Raw genomic sequence first — 27,949 nt, forward strand, 5'->3', positions numbered from 1 at the left:
GAGGAGTGGAATAGAATGTTTTCAAATTATTGATGAGTCTCTTTTGAATCTCAAATAACCATATTTGACACTGCACTGCTTGGGAATGGAGTCATTTAGCCCAGTTTATTGAGATTTTTTAGAACCACATAAAGGAGGTGCACAGGTTGAACTTGGTCGTTCTCGACACAGTCACGTGTTCTTGGCATTAGCCATCAGTCATTCCATCGCAAACAGGCTGTTAGTGACCGGTAGGAATTGGCATTGTTCTGTTACTCTATAATTAGGAATAAGAACTGGTTTCAGAAAGATCACAGCGTAGGTGGGAAATGAATATAAATTACAAATCTGCCAGGACAGAGTAGGTTCTCAATTGACTTACTGTCGTGAACTGCTCTCTTGGCCTTTCTTTCCCATCTAAAGCTAATTAACCTTTTCGGTCACACCTGCCATCCTCCCATCTGGTCCGTCTAGCCCACTTCTTTGTGGCCACCCGGTCCTCGTGCCACTGGTGCCCATCTTCTTCACTTGCCCTTATACCAAGGGCTCTTTCCATTCTCAAGTCTTCTGTCCTTCAAAGATTTGTTTCTTCACATTTTCCACTTTGATGTAATGAAAATCATATCCTGGAGAAAACCTTTTACCCTGACTTTTTGTCTCCTTTAGTACTACCCTCATTAGGCAGTAACAGGTCAGTAAAAAAATCCTTAGCTCTTGGAGAAGTCCCTAAAAATGCAGACGGAAACAAGATTGGCTAGGAGTTGACAATAGTTGAATCTGGGTGATGAGTGCATGGGGGTAGAGAAGTTAATATACTGTTTTCTCTAGTTTTGTATGTTTGAAATTTCCTATAGTAAAAATTTTAAACTAGGTTCTTCAGACTCCGTTTTTTGTTTTTGTTTTTTAATAGATGCTGTTTTTGAGTCAGTACATGAAATGGGCGGTAAACAGGAGGGACTGGGGCTAACACCTGATCCTGTCACTGAAATGCCCCACTCCCACCCCACCTGCAAGGAAACAAGTGTGATTCCTTAGTGCCTAGAATTGAAACTTCCTCCTTCTCCGTAGGTCCTGAACATGGGTACCAGAATCCTGCTACACTTCCTACCTCTTGTTAAAGTGACCAGATCTATCTGTACAGAAACACACATTAACTTGGTCTCATTTATCAAGTCCCATGGTGAATTAAGGTCTGTGCTGGGGGCACTGAGAAGCAGGAATGTGAAGTTACCTCCCTCCAAAAGCTCCCATCATGGAAAACAAAGGCACCTACGAACACCCCTGATGCAGTACAGACACTAGGAACTGTCATCTGAAGTGGAGCTTCAGTAGCGTGGCTGTGGGACTGTAGGGAAGTAAAGAATCCCGTCAGCAGATGCGTTCTAGAAGATGATGCCAACCACTGAGTGCTATCGCTTTTTTATGTTTGCTTATTTTTGAGAGAGAAAGACAGAGGGAGTGCAAGCCAGGGGAGGGGCAGGGAGAGAGGGAGACAGAGGATCTGAAACGGGCTCTGCGCTGACAGCAGAGAACCCAGTGTGGGTCTTGAACTCATGAACCATGAGATCATGACGTGAGCTGAAGTCAGACGCCGAACCGACTGAGCCACCCAGGCGCCCTGAATGTTACCTTAAAGGAAAAGATAATCTCTGCTTCTGATTGCTAAGACTAGAACTCCTTCAGAGAACCTTCCTTCTCTCTTCTGAAGAACTTAAAGTGATTGCAGTTACCAATGTGCCTTTTTTTCCTTCTCTTTTTAAATTATGATAGCCTTACTTCTCGTTTGCCCAAAACTGGTGAAACCATTCATGGACATAAGTTTTTTATTGGCTTTGGAGGGAAAGGTGCCAACCAGTGTGTCCAAGCTGCTAGGCTCGGAGCAAAGACATCCATGGTGTGCAAGGTAAGTGTAAACTACAGTGGAGAGGCTCCTAGAGGCAAGAGTCTGTTTTTAAGATTTGAGTTGTTTTTATTTTTTAACCGTTTGAAAGTGAACAATTCAGTGCCATTTAGTACATTCCCAGTGTTGTTGGACAACCACTATTCTCTTTAGTTCCAGAACAATTCTATCATTCCAAAGTAAAATTCCTTACCATTAAGCAGTTTCTCCCCATCCCCCCCCACCCCACTCCCACCCCCAGACCCTCACCACCACCATCTGTCTCTGTGGATTTATCTATTTGGATATTTCCTAGAGATGGAATCCTAGGATACGCGACATTTTGTGTCTGGCTTATTTCACCTAACGTAGTATTTTCAAAGTCCATCTACCTTATAGCATGTACTATTTTTTTTTTCCTTTTGTGGCGGAATAATATCCCATTGTACATACCATTATCTGTCTATCCATTTGTCTGTTGATGGACACTTGAGCTGTTTCCACCTCTTGACTATTGTGAATATGCTGCTGGAAACATGCATTTACATGTACTTGCTTTTGAGTATCTGGTTTGTTCTTTTTTTTTTTTTTTTTTTTTTTTGGTAGTTCCTTGTTAAAGATTTAAACAGGAGAGGATAATCTTCCTTGTCCTTTAGATTGCTTTCTACCTCCGTGTGTCCTCTGGGAAGTAGCAGTCCTCAAATAACTTAATTATGCACGTCTTTAACTTGCTGGGCTTCCAAGTGAAGGATGAGAAGTGAGAGGAATTCGCCTGCCCCACTGAGTTTCTGTATGCCAGCTTCTGAACGACAGAAGTTAATCCTGCTTTTAGCAGTTTTCGCTGCAACACAGCTCTTGGAAAGTCGGTGTAATAACTTGTGATTCACTCGTGTAGCTCTTAAGTTATTTCTTCTAATGCTAGCCCTTGGATCAGAAAGGAATCTGGGCTTTACTGAACTACCCATAACTAATTTTTAGGCATAATTCTTTTTGCAGGAATATAAGGAAATGGTATGTAAAATATCCCCTATTTCTATCCATCCGTCTGAAATTATTTGAAAATAAGACAAAATTGGCTGCCAGAGGTTCAATGTTTGCATGTTTAATGAAATTTTAAGGTGCTTGCATCACTGGTGTAACAAAAAAGATAATTTACTTTAGAAAAGCTAGACTCGGTCTACACAGTAAAAGATAAGAGGAATCTGAGAAATTTAAAAGAATGAGCCCTCTCCTGTAGGCTGGGTCATTTTTACCAAAATGTCTCTGAAATGTCACTTCCCAGTGCACACAGCACTCTTCTCTCCATGGGAGTCTTTAAATGATGTACAAACGATAAGCGATTATCATTTCATCTGCTAATGAACTGCAGTTTTATTTCTAATTTATGATTAACACGATATAATTCTCATCTGGCTGTTTGGTCAAAAACATCACATGAAGCACAAGATTCAAAGTAAGAAACCCTCGTTTGCTAAGGTTGAACTCTTGATAGATTTTAAGTGTCAATCATCCATGAATTATTGATGACCCATTACGTGCTAGGAATTGTGGGGCGAGGAGAGGGAGCTGTAGGCCTGACCTCTCCTGTACTTGATTAGAATTGAAGGGTTTGGGGAGTCATCAGATGGTGCTGACTTAACGGGGGCTTGGGAACTGGAAAGAGGACGATATTTCCTGGCTGGGAAAATGTGGACAGAGAATGGGTATTGGAAGCAAAGTACCAAAAATGGCTGCTCTGGGAAGAGAGGAGTTCCCTAGAGCGGAGCCGTAAAAGGAGAGATTAGAGAACCCCTCTTGGAAGCTTCATAAATGCTATTCATGTAGCCATGAAAGTCAAAATTGGATGTCCCCTGGGATCTCATCCAACTCGAAGATTGAGATTGGTGTTATTTTGGGTCTGTTGAATTTGAGGCAAAGAGAAACGCAAAATAGAAATATTTGAGTTGTGGAAGTGAACTTGGGAAGTGAATCATGCAACCATCAGGAGTGGATGTGAGAGGAATAGACAGCAGAGGGCTGTATTTGGGGAAATGTTACAGTTAGGAGTTTGATAAAGCAGTGGTGCTGTCTTATTCCAGTCCGTGTATGACAGTTTGTGTTAGCACCTGTGCAGTTTGGAAAGTGCTTTATATCTACTGTGCCCCTGATGCAGTCATCTGCTGTCCAGCCCCGTGCTAGGCTTCAGCATGGGTATCTGTACAGAGAGGATAAGAAAGCATGGCTTCAGCCAAAACCCATACGGGGTGCTTTTGCTTAGATAACCTGGAACCTTTAGACACATATTTCTTTAGCTTAATGTTCTTAGATTTCTCTATATATCTGTACATGTCTATAGATATATGTAGATAGATAGGTGATGTATTTGATATAGGTATAGATATGGATATAGATATATATATAGATATAGACATTTTTTTAAGTAGATTTCATGCCCAGCGTGGAGCCCAACGTGGGGCTTGAACTCACAACTCTGAGATCAAGACATGAGCTGAGACCAAGAGTCAGACACTTAACTGACTTTACAGTATTCTTAGACCTGTTAAAGAGAAAAATATCTTAGGGGTGCCTGGGTGGCTCAGTCAGTTGGGCATCCAACTTCAGCTCAGGTCATGATCTCACAGCTTGTGGGTTTGAGCCCTTCCTCAAGCTCTGTGCTGACAGCTCAGAGCCTGAAGTCTGCTTTGGTCTCTGTGTCTCCATCTCTCTCTCTGCCCCTCCCCTGCTCATGCTCTTTCTCTTAAAAATAAACAAACATTAAAAAAAATTTTTTTTTAAGAAAAATTGGTGCGCCTGGGTGGCTCAGTCGGTTAAGTGTCCAACTTCAGCTCAGGTCATAATCTCACAGTTCGTGAATTCGAGCCCCACATCAGGCTCTGTGCTGACAGCTCAGAGCCTGGAGCCTGCTTCAGATTCTGTGCCTCCCTGTCTCTGTGCCCCTTCCCCGCTCACGCTATGTCTGTCTGTCTGTCTGTCTGTCTGTCTCTCTCTCTCTCTCTCTCTCTCTCTCAAAAATAAACATTTAAAAAAATTTTTTTAAGAAAAATATCTTTTATAGTAGAAGGTATCATTATCCATTAATCTTGATATTTTTTCCATTGGTGAAGTATTTTCTTATTAAGCAAATTAGCCAACCTGCTGTATAGCAGTTTTTTAAAGATGACGACTTTCAAGTGGAAACCAAAATCATGACATTACTCCAGATAAAAATGAAGAGATGGAGCAAAAGAAAAATAGGTAGAAAATTTCCTACAGTTTTCTTAGCAACATTTACTTACCTACTACTACCCTGCAACAAACTAAAATTCAAGCTCTGGTGAAGTAAGACTGATGGCACATGCAAAACATCTTCTTTTGAGCTCAGGGGAATTATTTGCCAAGATACTGTGATGAGGACTGTTAAGCAAGAGTCCGTCGATATGTATCCAGCACAACGTATAATAATGAAACACTTCAAGTTGTTAAGAGTTGTACAGTCAGTACTCAACTGAGTCGTGGGCCCAAGGCCACAGTCGAAGGATAACTGGAAATGATATTTTCAGATTAAAAATCTAGGCAGATATCATAGAAAACGAAAGGCTTCTTGGCAGGGCAGAGTCTGTTAGAATACCTTTCATAATACCTGATTTTTGTGTTTCCTCTTCCACCATTCCATTGAAGATAAATGTTGGAGGAGGAAGTTGTTTCTAGATATCCAAAACTGGCTGCTAGGGAGGACCTTGGGAGAATAAAGAGTTCAAGTTGTGGTTGCCTGGAATGAGCCCAAAGACCCTGCTTCTTGTGCGGTGGAAAGGAACCCTGAGCAGGCAAGGACCCAAATAACCCCGATCTCAAATCAGCCAACTGGGAGGACCCTCAAGGACCCTGGTCTTGCTTTCTTCAAACATGACATTATCAAAACTCACTAGGTCCATCTGGCTGGCTCATTTGGTAAAGCATGTGACTCTTGATCTTGGTGTCATGACTTAAGCCCCACATTGGGCATAAAGCTTACTTAAAAAAAAAAAAAGACAGGGCACCTGGGTAGCTCAGTCAGTTGAGCGCTGACCTCAGTTCAGGTCATGATCTCACAGTTTGTGAGTTCAAGCCCCACATCGGGCTCTGTGCTGACAGCTCAGAGCCTACAGCCTACTTCAGATCCTGTGTCTCCCTCTCTCTCTGCCCCTCCCCAACTCACGCTCTCTCTCTCTCTCCCTCAAAAAGAAAATAAATATTAAAAAAAAATTAATGAAAATAAAAAGGTAAAAGAAAAAAAAACTAATAAAAACAGCTGTGTGTTTTCCCTGAGGAATGGGCAGATATTAAGCTCTGTGACAGAGGCAGTATATTAGAGCCATGCATTCAAGGTCTGACCCTCAGGCATCCTGCAAACTGTCAGTGGTCTGGACAGTACAGAAATTGAGAATAAGCAATTAGAAATATTTATAGCAATTTCACAGAGGAATTTTATAGCTGTTGAATATAATAGTAATAATAAATTAAGCCTTGTATTTTGTAGGATTTTTTTCTGTTTTTATTTGTTATATTTTATGGAATTATTAGTCCACAATGGATTGAAAATGAAAAAAGAAAAAAAACTGAGCCTTCACTACAGATGGTTTGAAAAGCAGTATATTAGAGTACTCATCATCTTAACCAAAAAGGTGCCTTGTCAGTTAGATTACTGTGGGACAGTCAACTGTGCAGTAAGATTTAGTTTTCAAAGATCAAAAATTAGTCACCATCCCTTTCCAAGTAATCCCATTCCAGGAATGAAGTGAAATTTGTCCTTTCCTGAGCTCTGCTGTAGGACAACTGGCTAGAACTAATGGTTATATTGATTGGAATGCTTGGCCACATGTCCAAACACAGGGTACCCTATGACCCTAACCAAATAATGTGTGTCTCATAGAGGAAGAATGGAAGAAATAATTGGGTTACCACCAACTCACCTCCACTCTTGGATAAGCAGGCCTCGTAATACTGATTGTAGCATTAATTTTGTATGTTAAGGGCCATTATGAAGCTAAACACCCATTTAGATAGGATTTAAACCACCAGCTAGCTTAAACAAGTGGAATCGTATATATTCTTCTTTCCTCTTTTAGGCAAAGCCACAAGTAACAAGTTAAAAAAAAATAATATTCTGAGGGACTTACTCAAAAAAGCAACTGCCAGGTTTTGTCATAGGACAACAAATGCATGTTAGTATCCCTAACCTGCTGTTCATTAGGACTTTCGGGACTGAAATGTCACAGAATGTCTTGAGTCACAAATATTAAATTGTGTTCAACTTCATTTGAGTGTTAATTATGTTTTTGTGCACTCTACCTTTGAAAGTTGGCAATCTGTTTTAATATATGTGATAAATTTCTTAGCAGAATATTCAACTTCATGTGACCTTGAGTACGGTATCTTGGTCCTCTAGGTTTTATTTTCCTCAACTATGTGTTGATGGATAGAATTACTAGATGTTTTCTGCCATCCAAGGATTCCAAGAAGCCCATTTCTCAGCCATTTTGAAATGTGGATGTTTGTTTGTTATAAATGTAGTGCTAACTGAAGTTACCTTCCTCAGCATTAGGTCTCGGTTCTGGACTATGGAAGCCATGACTGGCTCTCCCTCAATGCAGAGAGCCTTCTCGGTGGTAAGAGTGAAGGAAATATCTCAGTAGCCTTAGCTGGAGGAAATGTTCTTGCTCCTGATACACCCAGCCCTTTTGTTTTCCGTGATTCTAATTTACATCTCCCTATAGCTGCATTATCCAAGATGGTAGCCACTAGCCACGTGCAGCTAGATTTAAATGTAATTAAAATAAAAGTGTAAATTGAGTTGCTCAATCATACTGGCTGCATTTCAAGTGCCTGTTTCGGGCAGCACAGTTAGAGAACGTTTCATCCTTGCAGAAAGTTCTATTCAGCTGCATTGCTCTACAGTCTTCAGGGTAGAGCTAAGCCTGGGATTTCCTGAAGAGCCTCTCGGGTTCTAGGAGTTGCCTTAGCATAAGTGCAAGTAGTTGTCCATAATTGCCAATGACCTGGCTTCTTTCACCTGGAACAGGGTCCCTCAGACTATGGTTTTCCCAGAATCCTTCTACCCAAAAGTGGTTTTCGCAGAACCCTTTTACCCGAAAGTATTTCACTGCTACTATCTGAAAGGATAGTGTAGGAGTGTAGGAGTGCCTTCAAGAGGGCTGTTTAGGAGCAAAACCTTCTATAGACCCTTTTGGCAGCCACTGCTAGGAGAGTCTGAGTGCCTGTGGTCACATCCCTTTAAGAATGATAAGATAGGGGCACCTGGGTGGCTCAGTTGGCTAAGCATCTGACTTCGGCTCAGGTCATGATTTTGCGGTTTGTGAGTTCGAGCCTCCCCCACTGTCAGCCTGTGCTCACAGCTCAGAGCCTAGAGCCTGCTTCGGATTCTGTGTCTTCCTCTCTCTCTACCCCTCCCCTGCTCTCTCTCTTTCTCTCAAAAATAAACAAACATTAAAAAAAAACTTTAAGAATGATAAAATAGGCCCAAGAAAATAAATAGGCAACTAAGATGACCAAATACTTATGAACACATTTCACGTACAGGGCTTGAGTCTTGCTAAGCTAGAGTCTCCAATAAGCTTTAGGAAGGCTAGACCTTTAGGGAGATTGTTTAGGCAAACAACATAAGATGATATTCAATTAAATGTTTAATGGTATCTATTAGGAATGCTCTAGGAGTTTAGGAAATGAGAGCATTAAGAAGGGCTAGAATAGGGAAGGTAGGCTTTAAGTTGTGCTTGAAAAACAGGTAAGGTTTGATTAGGTGGAGAGAGGAAAGGACTTCCAAGTTCTCAGAAGGCAAGGAAATAGACACGACTGAATTGTATTCACCTTGTGTTTTAACACAAATGATCATACCAAGTTAACAGTGCTTTTCTACTGACCACTCTGTAGAACAGAGAAATCCAACTACTTTTGCCAAATAAGAGTGTTAGAAAGAGAAGCCAGCAAAGCAAGGGGGAGCGAGCCTAGCCACGTGAAAATGAGACCAGAGTCAGCAAACACAAGCGCAGCAATCTTTGTAGCTTTACAATACCTTGATCCCAGTGTTGGACCCTGATGGGCCCCTCGCCCCCAGCAGATTCTGTAGGCGACACTCCTCCGTGTTCCCACTTAGCTGACTTCCCACCCCAGCGCCAGGCAGGACTGTGCTCTCCCTTTTCATTTCTTCCACGCAAAGCTTTACGCGCACTGTCCCAGCGGGCCGAGGCTGGAGTCATTGCAATCACCTGGTGCACCTGCCTCGGTCTCACCTGCACAGGGCCTGGTTCAATTGATGTGGCGTGTAACCCGAGCACCCGGATGTCTGTAAACTCCTCGGGAGCTACCGATGCACAGCGAAGGCTGAGAACTATCTGTTTCCTACCTGCCAGAGAGAACCCACCCCGTCCCACCCTACCTAGCTCAGGTGGAACAATTTGCAGCAAAATATAAAGCATTTTAATTAGCTCGATAATGGCAGAAACAAATTCGATTCCAAGTTTCCTGACTTCCACACGCACTATTTTGCTTCACGGCCAAGATACTTACACTTCAAGTTCTCTTGCCAGGTTGATAAGCAAAATGTGACCGGGAAAACAGGGAAGACTCCAGAGACACCTATGAAGGTTCCTTTATGACATTATTTCACGTCCTTTTTATTTCAAGGACCTTCCCTTTGCATCATTCACTGTGATTTTCAAGGTAGCGTCACGCAGCTGTCAGTGGTAATCATTGCAGGACACCTGCTTGGGTTCTGTTCCTGTGACTCCTGGTTATCAGTGTCCAGCGACTGGGGAAGAGGCTTACATTCGAGTCAGAAGTAAGCACAGGGGATGGGGAAGTGTTCACTTCGCTCCACCTTTTTTAAAGGAAATCCAGCAGAATAAATGATTGTGTAAGAGGTTCGAGGATGGGGAAATCGGGAAAATGGCATTCTTTTAGTATTACACAGCACAAGGCATCTGTGCGACTCTGTAATGCAGAAAGAAAGGACTCAGATCTCTGTTGCCTTTTTGTCTGCATTTCCATGTAATATGTATGTCTAAGACACAGACATCCTCCCAGTTGGCTCTGTTATTCTTGTGGAAGCAACGGGATACATGGTTACATTAAACAGCATTAGTTACACCATTAATGGAGATGTTACGTTTTTATTGTAATAATAGTAATGCAGTCTTATTTTTTAAATAATTTAATGCACCCACAGGCTTGCTTCCATGATAAAGTGCTCTTCTGTTTGAAAATAGGGAGCAACAGGAAGAATTGGAAGCATCAGGGAGAACCAGATGGACAGGAAAGTAGTTTATAAGATTGAATCCAAGAAGCAGGAGCCCTGCCCCTCCCCGCAAGGGAAGCCGCCCTGGTAGCAGCAGTAACTGCCATGGTGATGATGAGGATGGCGACGACAATGATAATGACAGTGATAGCACCAAGCCATTATTTAATCCTTTACGGTTTTAAGCACACTTCATGCATGTTATTTTATCCTCACAGGTGCTGTGACTTTCCAGATAAGGAAACTGAGGGCAAGAGGCAGTTAAAAGCAACCTTCCCAGGGGCGCTTTGGTGGCTAAGTCAGTTGAGCGTCCAACTTCGCCTCAGGTCATGGTCTCAACCATTCGTGAGCTCGAGTCCTGCATGGGGCTCTCTGCTGTCAGCACACAGCCCACTTTGGATCCTCTGTCCCCTCCATCCTCTCTCTGCCCCACCCCAGCTCGCACTCTCTGTTTCTCTCTCTCTCTCTCTCAAAAATAAACATTTTTTAAAAAAATGTGGCTTGCCCAAAACCACACAGGCGGTGTGAGGGCACTTCTGACTTCCATGACACAAGTGCAAAGGTCGTCTTCCTGTTCTCAGGCTTCTTATCACTCCTTTTACTTTGTAATGTATCTCCACAACCCAAATGCAAAGTTAACCGGGCTAAGGTTGACTTCTGTAAATCCTCAGCAGTGCTGTTACTTTTCCATTATTTTTTAGTTACGAGATTTTTATTTTTGTCATGGGAATATCAAAGAAGGCAAAAGCAAAGTATTTTGTTTCACCTCTCACGTAGAGCTTAGAACACCAGCCAACGGGTTTGCCAGGAAGTCACTATTGGAATAAATCTGGAACCATAGCAGTCAGCAAGGGACGCAGCCCATCAGGTGATTCCCCAGGCAGAAGAAGACAGCTACTGCAGCCACTAAAATACCACTGCGGCAAGTCTGAGCAGGCCGTCCCTTCCTCATTATGCCTCGGATGCGCCTGATATTCCACTTGGTGCGACGGGTGTCTCTGTACGCCTTCTTTTCCCTGCAGTATTATCAGTTTCTGGAAGGCAAAGCCAAATGTTTTGGGCTTGCCTCCTCCTCTCCAACAATTCTCCCTAATCCCTGCACTTCCAAATGTTTCTATCATCACCACCATTTATCAGACATGCCTTTGGTGTTCACCTTAAACAGATTTTGCCTGTATTAAACTGATAGGAAAGGGGAGAAGTTTCTTTGCTCTAATTTGTACCGGGCCCCACATGCTGAGGAATGGCCTTCCTTTAATCCCTACAATATTCTTGTAGTGATGCTTTCCCCAACTATATCACATCTTTTTTTTTTTAATGTTTATTTATTTTTAGAGACAGAGAGCAGGGAGGAGCAGAGAGAGAGGGAGAGAGAGAATCCCAAGCAGGCTCCGCACGGTCAACACAGGGCCTGACGCAGGGCTCGATCCCATGAACTGTGAGATCATGACCTGAGCTGAAATCAAGAGTTAGATGCTTAACCGACTGAGCCACCCAGGCGTCCCTCCCAACTATATCACATCTTGATTGCCCATGGGAGAGAGTTAAATAATGTTTAAAAACAGATGAGAAAACGGTTTGTTTCTGGTATGAATCTTTGACCTAAGAAATGGGATGCTTTGGTAGATAAATGGCCAGCCTCCCACCAAGAAAACCTTTGACAAATGACCGGGCACTCTCCCCCACAGCAGTGCTTTATAGTGGACACTCTTCTTTGTAGAGACAGGAATTCTGCTCATAAGAAATTATTATATATTATTTGAGATTATTGCCTACTCAGCATTTCTACCAGAAAAGCAGCACAGGGAAAAGTGTTCTTTGAGAAAGAAGCTCTCGGAGGAGGCATTTAAATTGGGTCAGCAAACTACCGCCCATGGAGCAAATCTTGCCTACCATGTGTTTTTATAAAGTTTTACTGGAACACAGCTACATCCATTTGTTTACAGATTTTCTTCGGCTGCTTTCACACTACAACAGCAGAGCTGAACCGCTGCAAAAGAGACCATCTGACCAACAGTGTCCGAACTATTACCCATCCGGCCTTTTATGGAAAAAAAAATTTTCCAACCCCTGATCTAGACCATCCAAAATCTTACCGGGAAATTGTATCTTCACTCATTGAGGAACTTGACCCAAGTAAGCTCCTAGGTTTCTTTCTATCGATATATCCAGAGGGGAACAATTTTCTGTGGAAAGGCAGAACTCACCAGGAGTGGCCGAGACCCAGACAGATACATGATCCAATGACGCGGTGCTCACCTGCAGGACAGAAAAGTAGTTCAGGAGTGAAGCCTAAAAGCCTACGGGTGCCGAGAAGGTAACATAAATTGCAATAGGCCTTGTAGGGGCTGTGGTCAACTAGAAAGCATGGACTCACTCACCTTTGGGGCAGATCCAGCTGGGTTCCCTTGCAGGAATGTGGGCCCAGCGTTACCAGAACATCTGAATTTTCAGGACCTCCTGGAAACTTGTTTTTGTGAAGCCTCCTAATACTTAAATGGTGACAGCTGATTAAAATTTAAAATACAATAGGAGAAAACAACTATAACACTGTATGTCAACTATACTGGAATTAAAATCATAAAAATAGGAGGGCATCCACACAAAAACCTGCACATGAATATTCACAGGAGCCTAAATTTATAATTACCCAAATTTGGAAGCAACCCAAGATGTCCTTCGGTGGGTGAATGGATAAAGTGCAGAACGTCCATACCATGGAATATTTTTCAGCACTAAAAAGAAATGAGTGATCAAGCCATAAAAAAGACATGCAGGAAACTCAGATATATTTACTAAGTGAAAGAAGCCCATCTTAAAAGGTTACATATTATATGATTCCAATGATACGGCATTCTGGAACAGACAAAACTATGGAGACAGTAGAAAGATCAGTGGTTGCCAAGGACTTGGAGGGAGAGAGGGATGAACAGGCAGAGCGCGAAAGGCTTTCAGGGCAGTGAATCCATCTGGATAAGATTGTAATGGTGGATAAGTGTCTATACATTTGTCAGAACCCATAGAATGTACAACACCAGAGCGAACCCTAATGTAAACTACGGAGTTTGGGTGATAATGATGTGTCAACCTAGGATCGATGGTTGTAACAAATCTGCCACCCTAATTATGTTGCCTATGAATGGAAGAGGAGTGAGTGTCCAAGGAAAAACTGAAAGATCACTAGCAGAATGCATGCTGGGACTCAAGAACGACAGACTTTTACTACACCAAGTTACCCAAGTTAGCGACAGCTTTTTAAATTCCCCCTTCTCTGCCCCCATCCCATGTCAAAGAAGACTCTAAAATACCAGGCAAGTCATGACAAAGATGCCCTCATTTATAGTGAAGTACAAACAACTGAGATTCTTCATAAATATTGAGGGCCGTTGATGGTGGACAGCACAGTGGTGATTTCCACAGGAACAGATCAAAATGAGAGCAAAGTGATTGAACTTGGGACAGCCATTTAATGCTTCACGTTTTAGGTTGGATGCAAGTGGAACATTAATATATAACAATTATTTGGGCTGAAATCAAGTCTAGCATCTTACATTAAGAAGATTAATTAGCTAATGTTTATAAAGTACTGTGCAGATATGCCCTTTTAAAATGCTAAGTATTCTAAAAACTACATTGTAGCATTTTACTAAATGTAAAAGATCTAACATTCATCATTTCTTTGGTACAGGTTGGCAAAGATTCTTTTGGCAATGATTATATAGAAAACTTAAAACAGAATGATATTTCTACAGGTAAAATTTCATCTTTTTTAAAGTTAGTTTTTATGACTTTCCTCTGGGATCTGGTTACAAGAAAAGTTGAATATAGAATAGAATTATTAGATCCTCCTCTGGTGGCCAGAGAATTTTTATGCACAGCTCTGTCTCATCTTGCTTAAATGTCGTTTGGTTAATTCTTTCATGTACATTCCTCCAGATGGAAATAAAATGATAGGAGATTACAAACCTTCATCTCATGGAAATGTTTCTAAAGCAGGTGACAAGAGAAAACAGGTGCTACATTCACAAAAGATATTTTAAGAAAAGTCATTGAATGTCATGGCTGGAAATGATCTTAGAAACCACTGAAGCCGATACCATTGTTGCACAAAAGAGAAACGAAGGCCAGATCAGTTCTCAATTTGTCCAAGAGCACACAGCTAGTTGGAGCTAGAGCCAGGAGTAGAATGCAGGTCTTTGGCTCCATTTCAAGGCTTTTTTGCCGCTGCCAGAGGCTGCCTGGTCAACATTTCCATTTACGCTCCAGACCATAATGCTTCATGAGACACAAAGTTTATGAAGAAACACACACAAGTGCATTGCATAGGTTTGACTTTAATCTCTCATCTGAAGCTTATCATTTCTTTCACTGAAGAAAAAAAGAAATGGTGGTCTAGAAAAATGCATGTGGATATGCTATGAGTAATTTGGGTGATTTGGCAGTGGGGGGGTCTGCTGGGTTGTTACTAATGCAGAACGAAGGTGCAACAAAGTAAAGACTTCTGTCTTCCTTGTTGTATAGGTGATGGGTATAAATTAGCGGTAATTAGTTATTTCTTTTATCATCCCAGATGGCTAAAGGTTAAAAAGCTTTTCCAGCGATTAGTAGTGCATTGAAATCGCTAAAATAGATTGTCCGTGCCAGGCTGTATATACATGATTGTAATTTCTTTTTTCTTTTAGAATTTACATATCAGACTCAAGATGCTGCTACAGGAACTGCTTCTATAATTGTCAATAATGAAGGTACGTGTTTCGCATATTAGAGTGTCATTTCAGGAAGCAGTTCATGTCCAGAACTAGAACAGAAGCATCAGTTTTTACTCTAATCCTATGGATTTCTTACTATGCCCACCAGTCTAAGGCCTAAAGTGTGGTCTTTCTAGTTTAAAAAATGAATGCTTCCCTTTATTTATACTTCCCAGGTTGATCATTTAAATATAAAATTGTCCATCCAATACATATGAAGTGTTATAGTTGCCTCAAAATAATATTTATATCCTATAATGTCCCATTACCCTTCACGTGAACTCAGAATTGATATTTGTCTCTAAAAGCAGTTAGGTATTCATCCATCATTTCAGTTATACTAGGTAAATAAATGTAAATAGATAGGTGCACAAGGAAGTTGATGAATCATATTTATAGAATATTTACTGAGCAAATGGCAGCAACTAATTACTTCCAACTTATCATTAGCATTCAATTTTGTCTGCTCTTTAAACGGCAATCAAATCTTAAAAGTCTATATATACAACCATGTCTGTCTGTCACAGGGCCTTGGCGACAGTTGAAACATTTGTCTTTAAAAACAGTAACTTCCCTTTACCCTCAAGTAAAGTTTTCATAATTTCTTCCCACTATTTTAAGTATAAAAAAACCTGCATAAGATTCTTGAATTCAGAATGACCCAGCATTCCAAGGGGCACCTAGGACAGAACCTAGTGCATTGTGGGCAGTGTGTACTGTGTGAAATTAGGATTTGTCAAAGTAACATCTTTTTTTTGTTTAAAGTTTATTTACTTTGAGAGAAAGAAAGGTTGGGAGCGGGGATGGGTAGAGAGAGGGAGAGAGAGAGAATCCCAAGCAGGCTCCCTGCTGCTAGCCCAGAGCCCATTGTGGGGCTCAATCTCATGAACCGTGAGACCATGACCTGAGCCGAGATCAAGAGCCACTCAACCGACTGAGCCACCCAGGCCCATGCCCAGCCCCTGTCATAATTAGGTCTTTGATGTAGGATAGTTTCACACGATCATTTCTCACAGAAGATACAGAATATTCAGCTCTACTCCAGTGATCCCCAAGTTGCAATAACAATGAAAAAATGTATCCCACTTAAAGAAGATAATGTATCCCACTTAAAGAAGATAAAATTTGTCATTCTAACAATAGCCCGTGTTCATTACTTTAAGCTACGTCTTAAGTAATTATTGCCGCCTGTCTTAAACCTCTGTCTTAAACCTCTTTTTTGTGTTCTAGGGATATCTTTGAGTTCCATTTCTAGCCTATTCATGGAACAAGTTCCTGCCTTTTCCATACAAAGATACAGTTTTATATGACGTATTGAGTGCCTGTTATGATAGAACTTGTCTGATTTGTGTGTAGGATATGGTTATACCCTTGAGGATACAGATTGTCTTAGAGGAGCTAACACAAATACCCAGAGAGGGGACAGTCGGCTCTCATAAGTGAAGGAATGAATAGCAAGGTGAAGTCAGGAGTGCAGTCTTGACAAGTTGAGTTTGAGGCCGGAACGATCCAGCCAAATGGCAGTGTCTGTCAGACAGCTGTAGTCTAAGTCCTGCTGCTCATCAGCCAAGGCCGGGCCAGAAACATAGATTTGGGAGTCAGCAACCCAGAAGCAGCAGTTGACACTAGCAGAGAGAATGAGGTCACCGAAGGAGTAAAGGAAGGAGATATGTTGCCTCTCAGTGTGTGTGGGTACGTTGAATTTTTCCAGTCCCAAGATTGGGTTTATGGTGAACCATCCCCACTTTTTTAAGTCCTCCTTGCGGCCAACAGACACATCTGCGGTAAGATGATAGGCTAGCATGTGTTCTGTGTTCAGAGGTAATTTTAGGTCATGTCTATACAGGATCAGCACGAGCAGCCTGGAATGCAAAGAAATGGCTGCTACAACTCATCTCTCTAGGTCCGTGACGTCCAAAAGAAATATAATGCAAGCCACATACATAATTTTAAGTTTTCCATGAGGCACATTTTAAGAAATAAAAAGAGGGGTGCCTGGGTGGCTCAGTCGGTTAAGCATCCGACTCTCGGTTTTGGCTCAGATCATGGTCTCAGGGTTTCGTGAGTTCAAGCCCTGCATCAGGCTCCGTGCTGACAGCGCAGAGCCTGCCTGGGATTCTCTCCCGTGCTCTCTCTCTGCCCCTCCCCCACTCACGCTGTCTCTGTCTCTCTCAAAAAGTAAATAAATAAGCTTTAAAAAAAATTAAAAGTAGGGGGCACCTGGGTGGCTCAGTCAGTTAAGTGTCCGACTTCGGCTCGGGTCATGATCTCACGGTTCGTGGGTTCAAGCCCCGTGTTGGGCTCTGCGCTGACAGCTCGGAGCCTGGAGCGTGCTTCGGATTCTGTGTCTCTTTCTCTCTGCCCCTCCCCCACTCGCACTCTGTCTCTCTCTCTCTCTCAAAAATAAACATTAAAAAAAATTTTTTTTTACAAAATAAAAAGTAAAAAGAAACAGGTAAGATTAATCTTAATATACTCGCTTAACCCAATATCTCTCAAATATTATCTTTTCAACATGGAATCAAAATGTTCTTAAAAAGTAATAAGAGATTTGACCTTCTCGTCTTTGTACTCAGTCTTTAAAATCTGCTATTCATTGTACAATTGAAGCACATGTCAGTTTAGACAAGACACATTTCAAGTGTTCAACAGCCACCTGTGGCTTACACTCATGGAAAGCACAGCTCTGGAGAGTTCACTAACATAAATGCACCCCCAGTCCTTCCCCATTTAGGTGGGATTATAGACTGTGGGTCCAAGTGATGAGTATTCAAGATCCTTTACCCCTGCTTCTGTTTGATCTGGTGCTGGATAGGCCAAATGTCCTCTCTCTGCCTTAGCTGGTACAGCTTTCCATCTGTTAGCTATTATAAACTATGTTTTGACCTTCAGAATCACTTTTCAGAGATACCCTAGGTTATGTACATGAACTGACTGCATACTACTGAGCCTTAGTTTTTAGTGTTAGGCAAGTTTATTCCTATTTATACACATCATTACCACATCTGTCATCTAGGATTCAGAATCTTTACCACATACATCGTACCAGCCATTTTTAAGTATGTTATATATCACTTCCCAGCTAGTATTCTTTGTATATGAGAATATTAATGGGGAAATATTTTTTCGATTTTTCAAAATTATCAGAATAATATAGATCTTACAGAGCAGGAATACTGTAAAAAAAGATACAGTAGGAATACAGAACTTCACCTAAATTGCCTAGAAATGTTAAAATGAATACTTACAACACATCTAACATAGTGACTTTGTAAGGGATTGTAACATTGCAGAATATCATTGCTTGGCTTTGCTTGGATTTTAATATAAATATGTAGAAATTCTTTATAGGCCAGAATATCATCATAATAGTGGCCGGAGCGAATTTACTTTTGAATACTGAAGACCTGAGGGAAGCAGCCAAGGCCATCAGCAGAGCCAAAGTAATGATCTGCCAGCTAGAAGTAACTCCGGAAACTTCTTTGGAAGCCCTGACCATGGCCCACAGCAATGGAGGTGATTTTACATATTTATTCTTCTTCCTAGAAAAGCGTTTATCCCTGTTTTAATGAAAGGTAACCTTTCAAGTTAAGCAATGCAGTACTTTTCCTGTAGTAAAATATCCTCTCTCCAGCCTGTAAGATTCACGGTCTTCTTATAGTTCTTCATAAGGTTAGAAAAGCTTATAAATTGGGTACAAAATAACCTGAGTAGCATTTCTGATATCCAGCGATACAAATCTTCAATCTAGTTAGCAGAAATAATACAAGTAGCGACTAGTACCTCAGAAGCAGCCCATGGTCCCACAGTGGAATGATCGCTTTTCCGAGAAGCGAGGTCAAGCCGCATGTCCTGTATGATGACTGCCCAGCTAGGTATATTTTGATAAACGTCTCTAGGAGCTGAAGATTCGTTCTTTCTCGTTTTTGTAAAACTCCATGCCTGTTCTATAAACAACAGAAGATTATTTGTATGTAATATTCTCTATGTTGTCAAGGTCTTTTAAGTCTTTGGTTTCATTTGACCTTAGCTTTTGGAAATTTTCAAACATACAAAGGTAGGGAGAACTGCATAATGAAACCCTTCACTTGGCTTCAGCAGTTATCAACACATGGCTAACATTGATTCATCTGCCCTCATGCTCACTCCCCCCACTCCACCCCCAGCCAAGAACAAACTCTTTAAAAATCCAAATGGTTTCTTTCTGTTTGTTTCTGTTTCACCGTTGACTTGTAGGCAAGGCATCTTCTTATTTAGACTCCATTTCTGTTCCTTGTTAGCTTTGTGGTCTTTCCAGAACCATCTGATGTTTCTGAGCCTTGTCTGTTAAATACATCTAGAAATACCCCCCGACAGAATTGTTCTAATAATGAAACAAAATAAAATAAAACATGATGCCAAGCCTGGTGTCATGAATCTCAGTAAATTCCAAATGTCTTCCCCTTTTCACTTTTCTCTTTAAAGTAAAATCAGGATTGGGGTGCTGAGCCTGGGTGGCTCAGTTGGTTAAGTGTCCGACTTCGGCTCAGGTTATGATCTCGCAGTTCATGAGTTCGAGCCCCACTGTCTGTGCTGACAGCTCAGAGCCTGGGGCCTGCTTCAGATTCTGTCTCCCTCTCTGCCCCTCCCCCCCTCTCGTGCTCACTTGCTCGCTCTCTCTTTCTCTCTCTCAAAAATGAATAAATACTTTAAAAACTAAATAAATAAAATAAAATCAGGGTCATATCCAGGGCATCTGGGTGGCTTAGCTGATTAAGCATCCAACTTCAGGTTGTGTCATGATCTCACGATTCATGGGTTCAAGCCCCACATAGGGCTCCGTGCTGTTAGCACAGTGCCTGCTTCAAATCCTCTGTCTCCCTTTCTCTCAGCCCCTCCCCTGCTTACTCTTGCTCTCTCAAAAATAAAAATATTAAAAAAAATTTTTTTAATTGAAAGTAAAATTAGGGTCATATCCTGATCTCAGCACCATTTGGTCAAAAAAATATATATCAAAATAAAAAGTAGCCACTCCAAGACAGTAGTTTCCTTTTGATATTGTGACCATAGTTCTGTGATTTACATTGACTTTTCCACATAAAACGTTCTCATCAAGATACAAAACTAAAAAGAAAAGAAGAAAAAGAACAGTAAGTGTATGTGTGTGTGTGTTTGCATAAGTGATTTCTCCCCAAAGTCTACACCATTTTAAATAGCAGTAAATGGAAAGTAAGTTACTTGAAATGATTTTGTGGAGAATTTTTAAATGTATGTCCTGATTTAACAAATTTTTCTCTTGGCAAAACAACATGCCGTGGCAAATTCTCACTGACATTTAATGTACTTTTAATGGACTCGAAGCTGTCAGAGAGAATTCCAAGCCAAAACCCATTTGGTTGCATTTTCTCAGGGGTGTCACAGAGAGAGTCTCGTGCCTGTGGTAAGCGTCGCCTGCACGCCACGCATCCGAATCGGGTGATGTGAACACAACATGCCACCTCATTCGTGCTCCTGTCTTTCCTTATATAGGTCAAGGCATATCCTCATGCACCTTCTGTTCCTACTCTCCCTTGCTTCTCAGGGATCACGGTTTCCTCTGTCCTGCTCTGGTTCCCCGCTACCTACCCAGTGTGTGGAGCAGAGAAGGGTACCACGGTGGAGGATCTAGAGTTATGTAGAAGGGCAGGCAGCCTGACCTCAGGCTGTCATTTGGATGGGGTCCAAAACTGCTTCCTCCATCACCTGCCCGGCAGCTGTGCCCGCTGAGGAGCTGGAGGACCCGGGGCATCAGGGACGGGCAGGGGTAGGTGATGGCAGGCCAAAGAGCACTGGCCAAGTCGGCATTTTTACTAAGAGCCAGCCTGCCTAAGGATCAATTCCACGTGGTCTTTCCCATATAGTGATTTTGGAAGGAGTAATGCCTTACCTTTATTATGTACTGTATAGCTTATAAAGCACTTTCAAATATATCTGACCCTCAGGAAAACCTGTGACAAAGATAAGGCAGGCGTTGTTCTCCCAAATTGGCGGTGAGGGGACAGACTTGGGGAGGTTAAGTACTTAGTTCAACCAAGGTCAGCGTAGAAACCCGGATTGCAGACGCCAGGACCCAAGTTCTGTGTCCTGGAGCACACTTCAAATAAAGAAACTGCACATCCCGTTGATTTCAAGGAACTGAGCCTTTGTGAAGAAAAGTAAGATCCACGAACTGTAACATTGTTCATCCTGTAGCCTAAGCTCTCAGTGTTTTCACTGCTCCCGTCTCTGGGATCCTAGAGTGCTTTCTGCACTGCGTCCCTTGCGCGCTCCCACAAAACACAAACACACAAGCACACGTGCACACGTACTCCTCTATCCAGAACTCAGCTGGTCCTCGATTGGTAGTTACCAGCCAGAGCAGCTTAGCTACTATACCATGAGGTGTGTATGTTTGTGTGTGTGTGTGTGAACTTAATGTCTTCCTTCTCACATAAAAGAGCGATACAATGAAAGGAGCACTGGTTTGGGAGTCATGAAGCTTGGCTCTGAATTCAGAATCCATCCCTTAGTAAATGGAGGACCGCATGCAAGTCTGTCAGCTCTTTGCTCTGGGCCTCACTTTCTTCCTCGGTGAAGCAAGAGAACTGGGCCTAGAGCTCTCACGGTTGTTTAATGTCAGGACGTGTGAGCGTCCTGATGGCAGAGCAGAGCGGGCAGTCTTAGAGATGCGGTGAGCACCTGGCGTCCTGTCCATCGCCCTGTGAGACCGCCTGTGTGCTCATCAGCAGTATTCCACCTGCAAGAAAGGTGGTAAAATCCCCCTCCCCCTCCTCTGTGGGTTTATCACAGCCGCCTTATCTGTGCTTCTCACAAGTAACGAGCTCTGAATTAAACACACTGTATAACTGGATTAGGGATAGTTGTTAAAATACAGAGGAAAAAGGCCCCCTTCCATCTTTGAATAGATTATCTCAGAAATCTCTTTGTGTCTTCACCAAGAAGAGAGCATTGGTCTTAAACAGCACCTGCAGCACCAGAAATGAGCCAGTGGCGCCCTCCGGCCCCCTCCTCGGTGGGTCAGGACGCTGCGAGGCAGGCCCACGGCAGAGAGCTGGTGCTGCAGCTGCTCGGGATGAAATTAGGCATGCCGGGTCTGGTCTTTACATCCATTTCAAAGCAAATGGAACATTACAGGAACAATTATAAATAATTGAGATTGTAAGATCGCCAAGATTAAATTCTAGGTAGGACACAAAATATCTTTTAATGCCACTTTAGGCCTTTTCCATTTGGCAAAGCAAACTTCTTGGCCGGCCACCTTGACTTTCACAGCCACGAGCACAGAGCCCAACTTTTGAGCGTTTCTGCTGATCAACTCACAGTAAACAACCCCTAGAGGGAGGCCGCCAAGCCAGTGTTTGGTTACCCCAACCTTCTCCCGGTTTCTTTACTTAGGGTGACTTTCTTCCTATTTCTCCAGGCTAGTTGTTTTTTTCCAAAATTTTTTCATATTTATTTTTGAGAGAGAAAGAGACAGAGTGCGAGGGGGGGAGGGGCAGAGAGGGAGACACAGAACCCGAAGCAGGCTCCAGGCTCCGAGGTGTCAACACAGAGTCCTAGATGGGGCTCGAACTCATGAACCCCAAGATCATGACCTGAGCCAAAGTCAGACGCCTAACCGACTGAGCCACCCAGGCGCCCCCAAGCTTGTTATTAAGGCCCTCTTAACTGTCTGGCTCCTGCCCTCCATGGTGACACCATGAAGCGCTTCCCCCTCGTTTTCCTGGCTTTGCACCTATGCGTCCCCCCTCACAGGGCTCACCCGTTTCTCACTGGCATCACTGTGCCAGCCACTGGCATGCTGTTAAGACAGCCGGGAGCTCAGCCCGTCTATGTTGGGGGCTGTCAGTCACCCCTCCAGGTCCAAGTTACTCCATGGTACATCTTGTGTCCTCTGCTTTTGTGTGGTTCCGGGACATTATTTTTTCCCACCTAAACTATCACAAAGGTGCGTTCTTATTTGATTAACTACATCTACTGATTCTTCACAGTTTTTTCACCCTGGTAAAATATTTATGCTAATTCATGGTAGCACGAGCCAAAGAGAGTCCTTTGCTTTATGGTATTTTCATTTTTTCCCCTAAATTTAGTTACTAGTCAGACTCTAAGCCTACATATCCAGCCTGTTACCATCCGGCCTTGGTAAGAATGCTTTCCTTCAGCAAAATACAAGCAAATAAGATTGGATTGGTTTTTATACAATATTTATGGTCAGATTAAATTGTAGAATGTCTCATTCCAGCAACTCTTTTTATTGCTTAAAACGCAATGTAATGGTTTCTTTAAAATTTGTTTTTTATGATGGAAAACTTCAAATCTATCTGGACATACAGAGAATAGTACAGTAAACCCATATTTACTATCGTTAAGCTTCAATAATTCTCAACACATGGCCAATCCTGTTGAATCTATACCCCAACTCACTACTCCCCCACCTTCCCCCGCCCCGCAACCTTGGAAGCAACAGCCAGACATTATATCATTTCATTTACAATGTACTTGGTTTTTGATGTAAGATATTATACATGTTTTAAGAATGATGTCTTTGCCTGGTGTATAGCAGGTAATCTGTGGTCAGATTGATGCCCATCAATCACCCTTTGGAACTAATCCCTTATTAGTTTAGTGAGTAACTTCTCAGACTTTGTTCTCTTCTGTGCAAGTATATAAGTGTAAATACGCATATAAGTATGCTTTGTTTGATTTAAAAAAGAGAGAGAGGGTCATACTATGGATTTTATTACAAAACTTCCTTTTTTTACTCACAAATTATAGAAATCTTTCTGTGGCTAAACAGAAATCTGCTTCGTTCTTTTTAACAGCAGGAGAACATTCCATTAGAGGTTTTTCGTTTTTTTTTTTTTCCTAACCAGTCCTCTCTGATAGAAGCTTAGGTTTCTTTTTGTCTTTTTCTCTTTTTCTGTTAAAAACAGAGCTGTACATCACTGTACATCCTGAACCTCACTGTACCTCATCTTTGCCTGCCTGTGTATTTCTGTAGGATAGGTTTGGAAAAGGAATTGCTGGGTCAGGGATCTTTTGAGATGAAATGGCACTTTTATAAGAATGGCTCAAAGCTGTTGTTCCATCCTGGTACCTCGCTCTAACCTGTGCTCAGATGCATGCAGATTTAGAGATCATAATATGTGAGCAATGCTTTTGCAATTTACCCTTCAAGGAAAATAGGGAGCAATATATTTGTTCTACAACGGTAAAAAGTAAATGGGTGTGTTGGAATGCTGGGCGTTGAGGGCCTTTATGCATAACTGACATCTCTTAAGACCTTGCAGAAGCGACAAAACCAATGAGAGAGACTGTTGCCAGGCTACGAACTTCAACAGAAGGCAAAAGAGATGGGTGGATGGGCGGGGGTGTTGAGCTGTGTGTAAAGGACAATATAATAACAGTAATAATCCCTTACGTTTGTACAACACTCTACAGTTTACATAGGGCTTTTACACCCGTTTTCTAACTTAAGCTGCACAATAACCTGTGCAAAAATATGAGCAGCCAAAAATATACCATAGGATCTCTGTGGGTGGACATTCTGAATTCTAAAATAATGAAAATGTGGGAATAGCATTAGTCTGTAGACCACTGGACAAGATCCATTGACCAAACCAAACTGTTAAGACCAAGGAAGGTATGGAAGCAAACTAGCTAGCTTTATCAGGCAGAAGTAGTGGATAGTTTCCATTAGCCACGTGCTGAGAAGCATCTCCCCAAGAATGTGGAATGCATCGATGCCACAACAGCTACGGAAGAGCCACCTGAAAAACTCCTCAATGTGCACGTTCCTGTTCCTACCCCAAGAGATTCTGATCAGTGGGTTCGAGGGGGAGACCAGAAGTCATGCACTTTAATGAGCTCTCCTAGTGATGCTGATGTGCAAGGAAGTTTGTGGGTCACTGTTCTAGACGGGTCTCTGAGAACTGCAGCTAGAGGAGTTTACTCTATGGGTCCATTAGGGCTACTAAACACATAAGTCATTGGACCTGGGTAGAGAAAAAGAAACCAGCCAATCTAGTTGGGTACTCTGGTGGATAAGTGTTTTGATAAAGGGGAAGCTTCCTGTCATTGTGATTTCTGAAGACTTCTTTAAAAATAGTAAATAAATAAATAGTGAATGAATGAATAAATAAATAAATAAATTTATTTGCCAAGTTCCACACCAGAGGCTGTTTTAAATATACTGTAAATTGGAATGGAGGCTTGTGTTGCTATAAACAGAGTCCTGGCCTAGAGAGATGACCAAATACTGGACTTAAAGCTGGAGGACCCCACATGGGCACCCAGCTTAACCATGTCCCATCATATGACCTTAGACTGTGACCTCATCTCTCTGAGGTTCACGTTCCTCCTCTGAAAAATGCAGAAATTCTTCTGATGCTGTATTGGCTGTGACATTCTCATTCTCCCTGTCTCTGCTATCCCTATCCATCCTTCTCTTGTAGGTCCCTAGTCTGAGCTAGCTCTCAGTCTCGGATTGAATTTCTCCTCCTTTCTCAATCAAGCTTTCCTTTATGTTCCCAGATTCTTCACAGAAGCCAAGAACGTAAGCTTCTGTGAAAATGTATGTTTGGGGAGCCTGGCTGGCTTAGTCGGTGGAGCGTGTAACTCCTGCCTGCTCTCAGGGTTGTGGATTCGAGCCCCACCTTGGGTGTAGAGATTACTTAAAAACAAAATCTTAGAAAAAAGCGTATGTTTGCATGAGTACTTGTGATATATCTGGAATACATGCATAGATGTTCAAAACCTGCATATGTACATAAACTTCCTATTTGACTATTCTTACCAGGAAATTTTTGACCTCTTCATTACTTCTTTTCTAACTTCTTTTCTTTCCTGGAAAATGGACTTATGAACAAAAATGTTCACCAGCCTGAATGTTCACATTCATGCATGTCCTTTCAGGCCACAGCACTTAAAATTTTCTTTAATATTCTTGCGCTTTGCCACAACTTTGTAATCATCTTGACTGTAATACCGACGCTTGCCCTTGAAGCTGAAGTGTTGCAGAGTGAAAAATAGAGCAAATGGAAATAAGAAGGGGCTGGTACTAGGCCATCATAGAGACTGAGATTTTAGACTTCTACACCCGTAACTAAGTTGATTTTTCATTTCATGGGGAAAGTGGTCACACTTGGGGATTGCCCTTACCGAATGTCTGTCAACACACCATGTTAAAAATGAGGACCACTGAAGCCCCTTTCCGTTCCTTTACAGTGAAAACATTGTTCAATCCAGCTCCTGCCATTGCTGACCTGGATCCTCGCTTCTACGCCCTCTCGGATGTGTTCTGCTGCAATGAAACTGAGGTAAGGATGGAAGGTTTTGCTCATTCCATGAGAAACCAAAGACTTTCATACAAACGGGTAAAGCAAAGAGGCAGGACTAATCATGTCAGTTTGATTGCATGTGAATCCTTGAGCCCAGTGAAAACACATTTTTCAGCTAACTGGGGTGTGGAGAAAAGGAAACTGGTGAATCCTAGGTGGAGAAAAAGGTTCCCTGAGTCATCTCCATAATCTGGCACTTCTCAAACCTCAGCTAATTTTAGTCCCCTCCCTGCCTTCACACTGTTGGTGTTTTGTTTTCTTTTTTAATTATTCCACATTCTATGGAATAATTAGTATTAGAGTTGCCAAATTTAGTGAATAAAAATACAGGATGCCTAGTTAAATTTGAATTTCAAACAAACAGCAAATAATATACGAAATGGACTTATGCTACAAAATTGTTTGTTATTTATCTGAAATTCAAATTCAACTGGTCTAACGACCCTAATTAATATGCAACCCCTGGAACATTTGCTACATTCTCTTGTGAAGATGCTGTGACTGCCTGGGGGAACAGACATAGGTTCTCCATGATGCCACAGGAAGGACTTCAGGGGCCACTCTGTTACAAGAGGGCTCCGTCAGTCCATCTGAGCATCCTAATGTATAGAGCTGAGTAAAATATCTCTCAGTTACATTCAGATCGTGCCATTCATTCTGAACCATTTTAGGAAGAAAATTTCAATATTTTTCCCTTATATAGGTCAGACAGTTTTAGACCAGAGCTCTCTCTCTCGATGTTGGGAGGCAAAGACATACTATACAATGCAACATGCAAAGAGAACGTTAGTAGTTAAAGAACTGTAATAGTAATTTTCCATGTGGTTCAGAGGCTGAATGCATGTTTCCAGGATTTCCTGACCTGCCTTTTTGTTAATTTCATCTCTCGGAACATGAAGTAAATAAAAACAAAAACAAAAAGACTGCCACAAGGAAACTAATTTTAACCAATCACAATAAGCTATGCAGTATTTTTGAGCACCCATTATGTCCAGGCCTTGTGGTGGGAGGAAGGAATTGTGGGAAGTCATAACCATTTTATAGTAAGAAATTAGATTACCCTCCACGGCCAACTGGCGTAGATTTCCCTGCTAGATACTTGCAGAACACTATTCTTCAAACACTCATCACAGCTCAAATGACTTACTCAGTACTTCTGTCTTCTCCATTGAATTACTAGTTTTGTGAGGCCAGGGACATCTGTCTTATTCACTGTTGTATTCCTAAAGTAGGCACAGTAAGAGATTAACAACAATAATAATAAAAGAGAGCAGTTATAACAATATACTGTCACAGAAGTTTTGTGAATGATCACATTCCCTCTCTCTCAATATCTTGCTGTACTGTACCCACCCCTCCCCTACGAGATGGTGTGAGATGATAAAATGCCTGCGTGAGGGGATGAAGTGAGGTCAGCAACACAGGCACCGTGACATAGCGTTAAACTGCTGTTAACCTTCCGACGATACGACAGGAGGAGGATCACCTACTGACTGCGGCTATGAGTAATTAAAACCACGGAAAGTGAAACTGCAGATACAGGGAACCTGCTGTAATTATTTCTTGTCCTTCATGGTTTCTGTGCATCAGGAATTGAGACGGGGCACAACATGGCTTGTCTCTCTCGGTGATGTCTGGGGCCTGGAAGACTCAAAGGCAGAGAGCTGGAATCATGTGAAGCCTACTTCACTCATGTGCCTGCTAGTTGATGCTGGCT

At 42.0% G+C, this 27,949-nt stretch overlaps 1 protein-coding gene and 1 long non-coding RNA gene across 15 annotated transcripts in view; one reads left to right on the forward strand and one right to left on the reverse strand.

Annotated features, from left to right (window-relative positions):
- On the reverse strand, nt 1–27,941 carry LOC122237413. Of its 9 annotated transcripts, none has more exons than XR_006215954.1 (8): nt 27,780–27,941; nt 27,380–27,455; nt 26,054–26,195; nt 18,659–18,822; nt 12,509–12,619; nt 12,224–12,386; nt 10,894–11,161; nt 1–256 (listed from the first exon to the last, which is right to left on the reverse strand). It is a non-coding gene; the product is annotated as an uncharacterized LOC122237413 (long non-coding RNA). The 9 variants fall into 9 exon arrangements; XR_006215957.1 differs by lacking the exon at nt 1–256 and adding an exon at nt 25,689–25,898 and having other exon boundaries at nt 10,615–11,161; nt 26,073–26,195; XR_006215955.1 differs by lacking the exon at nt 1–256 and adding an exon at nt 25,689–25,898 and having other exon boundaries at nt 10,615–11,161.
- RBKS (ribokinase) overlaps nt 1–27,949 on the forward strand; it is a 101,651-nt gene that overhangs the window by 15,613 nt on the left and 58,089 nt on the right. For all 6 annotated transcript variants that reach the window (XM_042982263.1, XM_042982261.1, XM_007088863.3 and 3 more), the window contains exons 2-6: nt 1,750–1,882; nt 13,816–13,879; nt 14,810–14,872; nt 18,227–18,391; nt 26,120–26,211. In XM_042982263.1, the coding sequence (XP_042838197.1) occupies nt 1,871–1,882; nt 13,816–13,879; nt 14,810–14,872; nt 18,227–18,391; nt 26,120–26,211 (396 nt within the window). In that variant the 5' untranslated portion in view covers nt 1,750–1,870. The remainder of the gene's footprint in view (nt 1–1,749; nt 1,883–13,815; nt 13,880–14,809; nt 14,873–18,226; nt 18,392–26,119; nt 26,212–27,949) is intronic.

Source organism: Panthera tigris, chromosome A3, assembly GCF_018350195.1.
Source record: "Panthera tigris isolate Pti1 chromosome A3, P.tigris_Pti1_mat1.1, whole genome shotgun sequence".
Taxonomy (NCBI): Eukaryota; Metazoa; Chordata; class Mammalia; order Carnivora; family Felidae; genus Panthera; species Panthera tigris.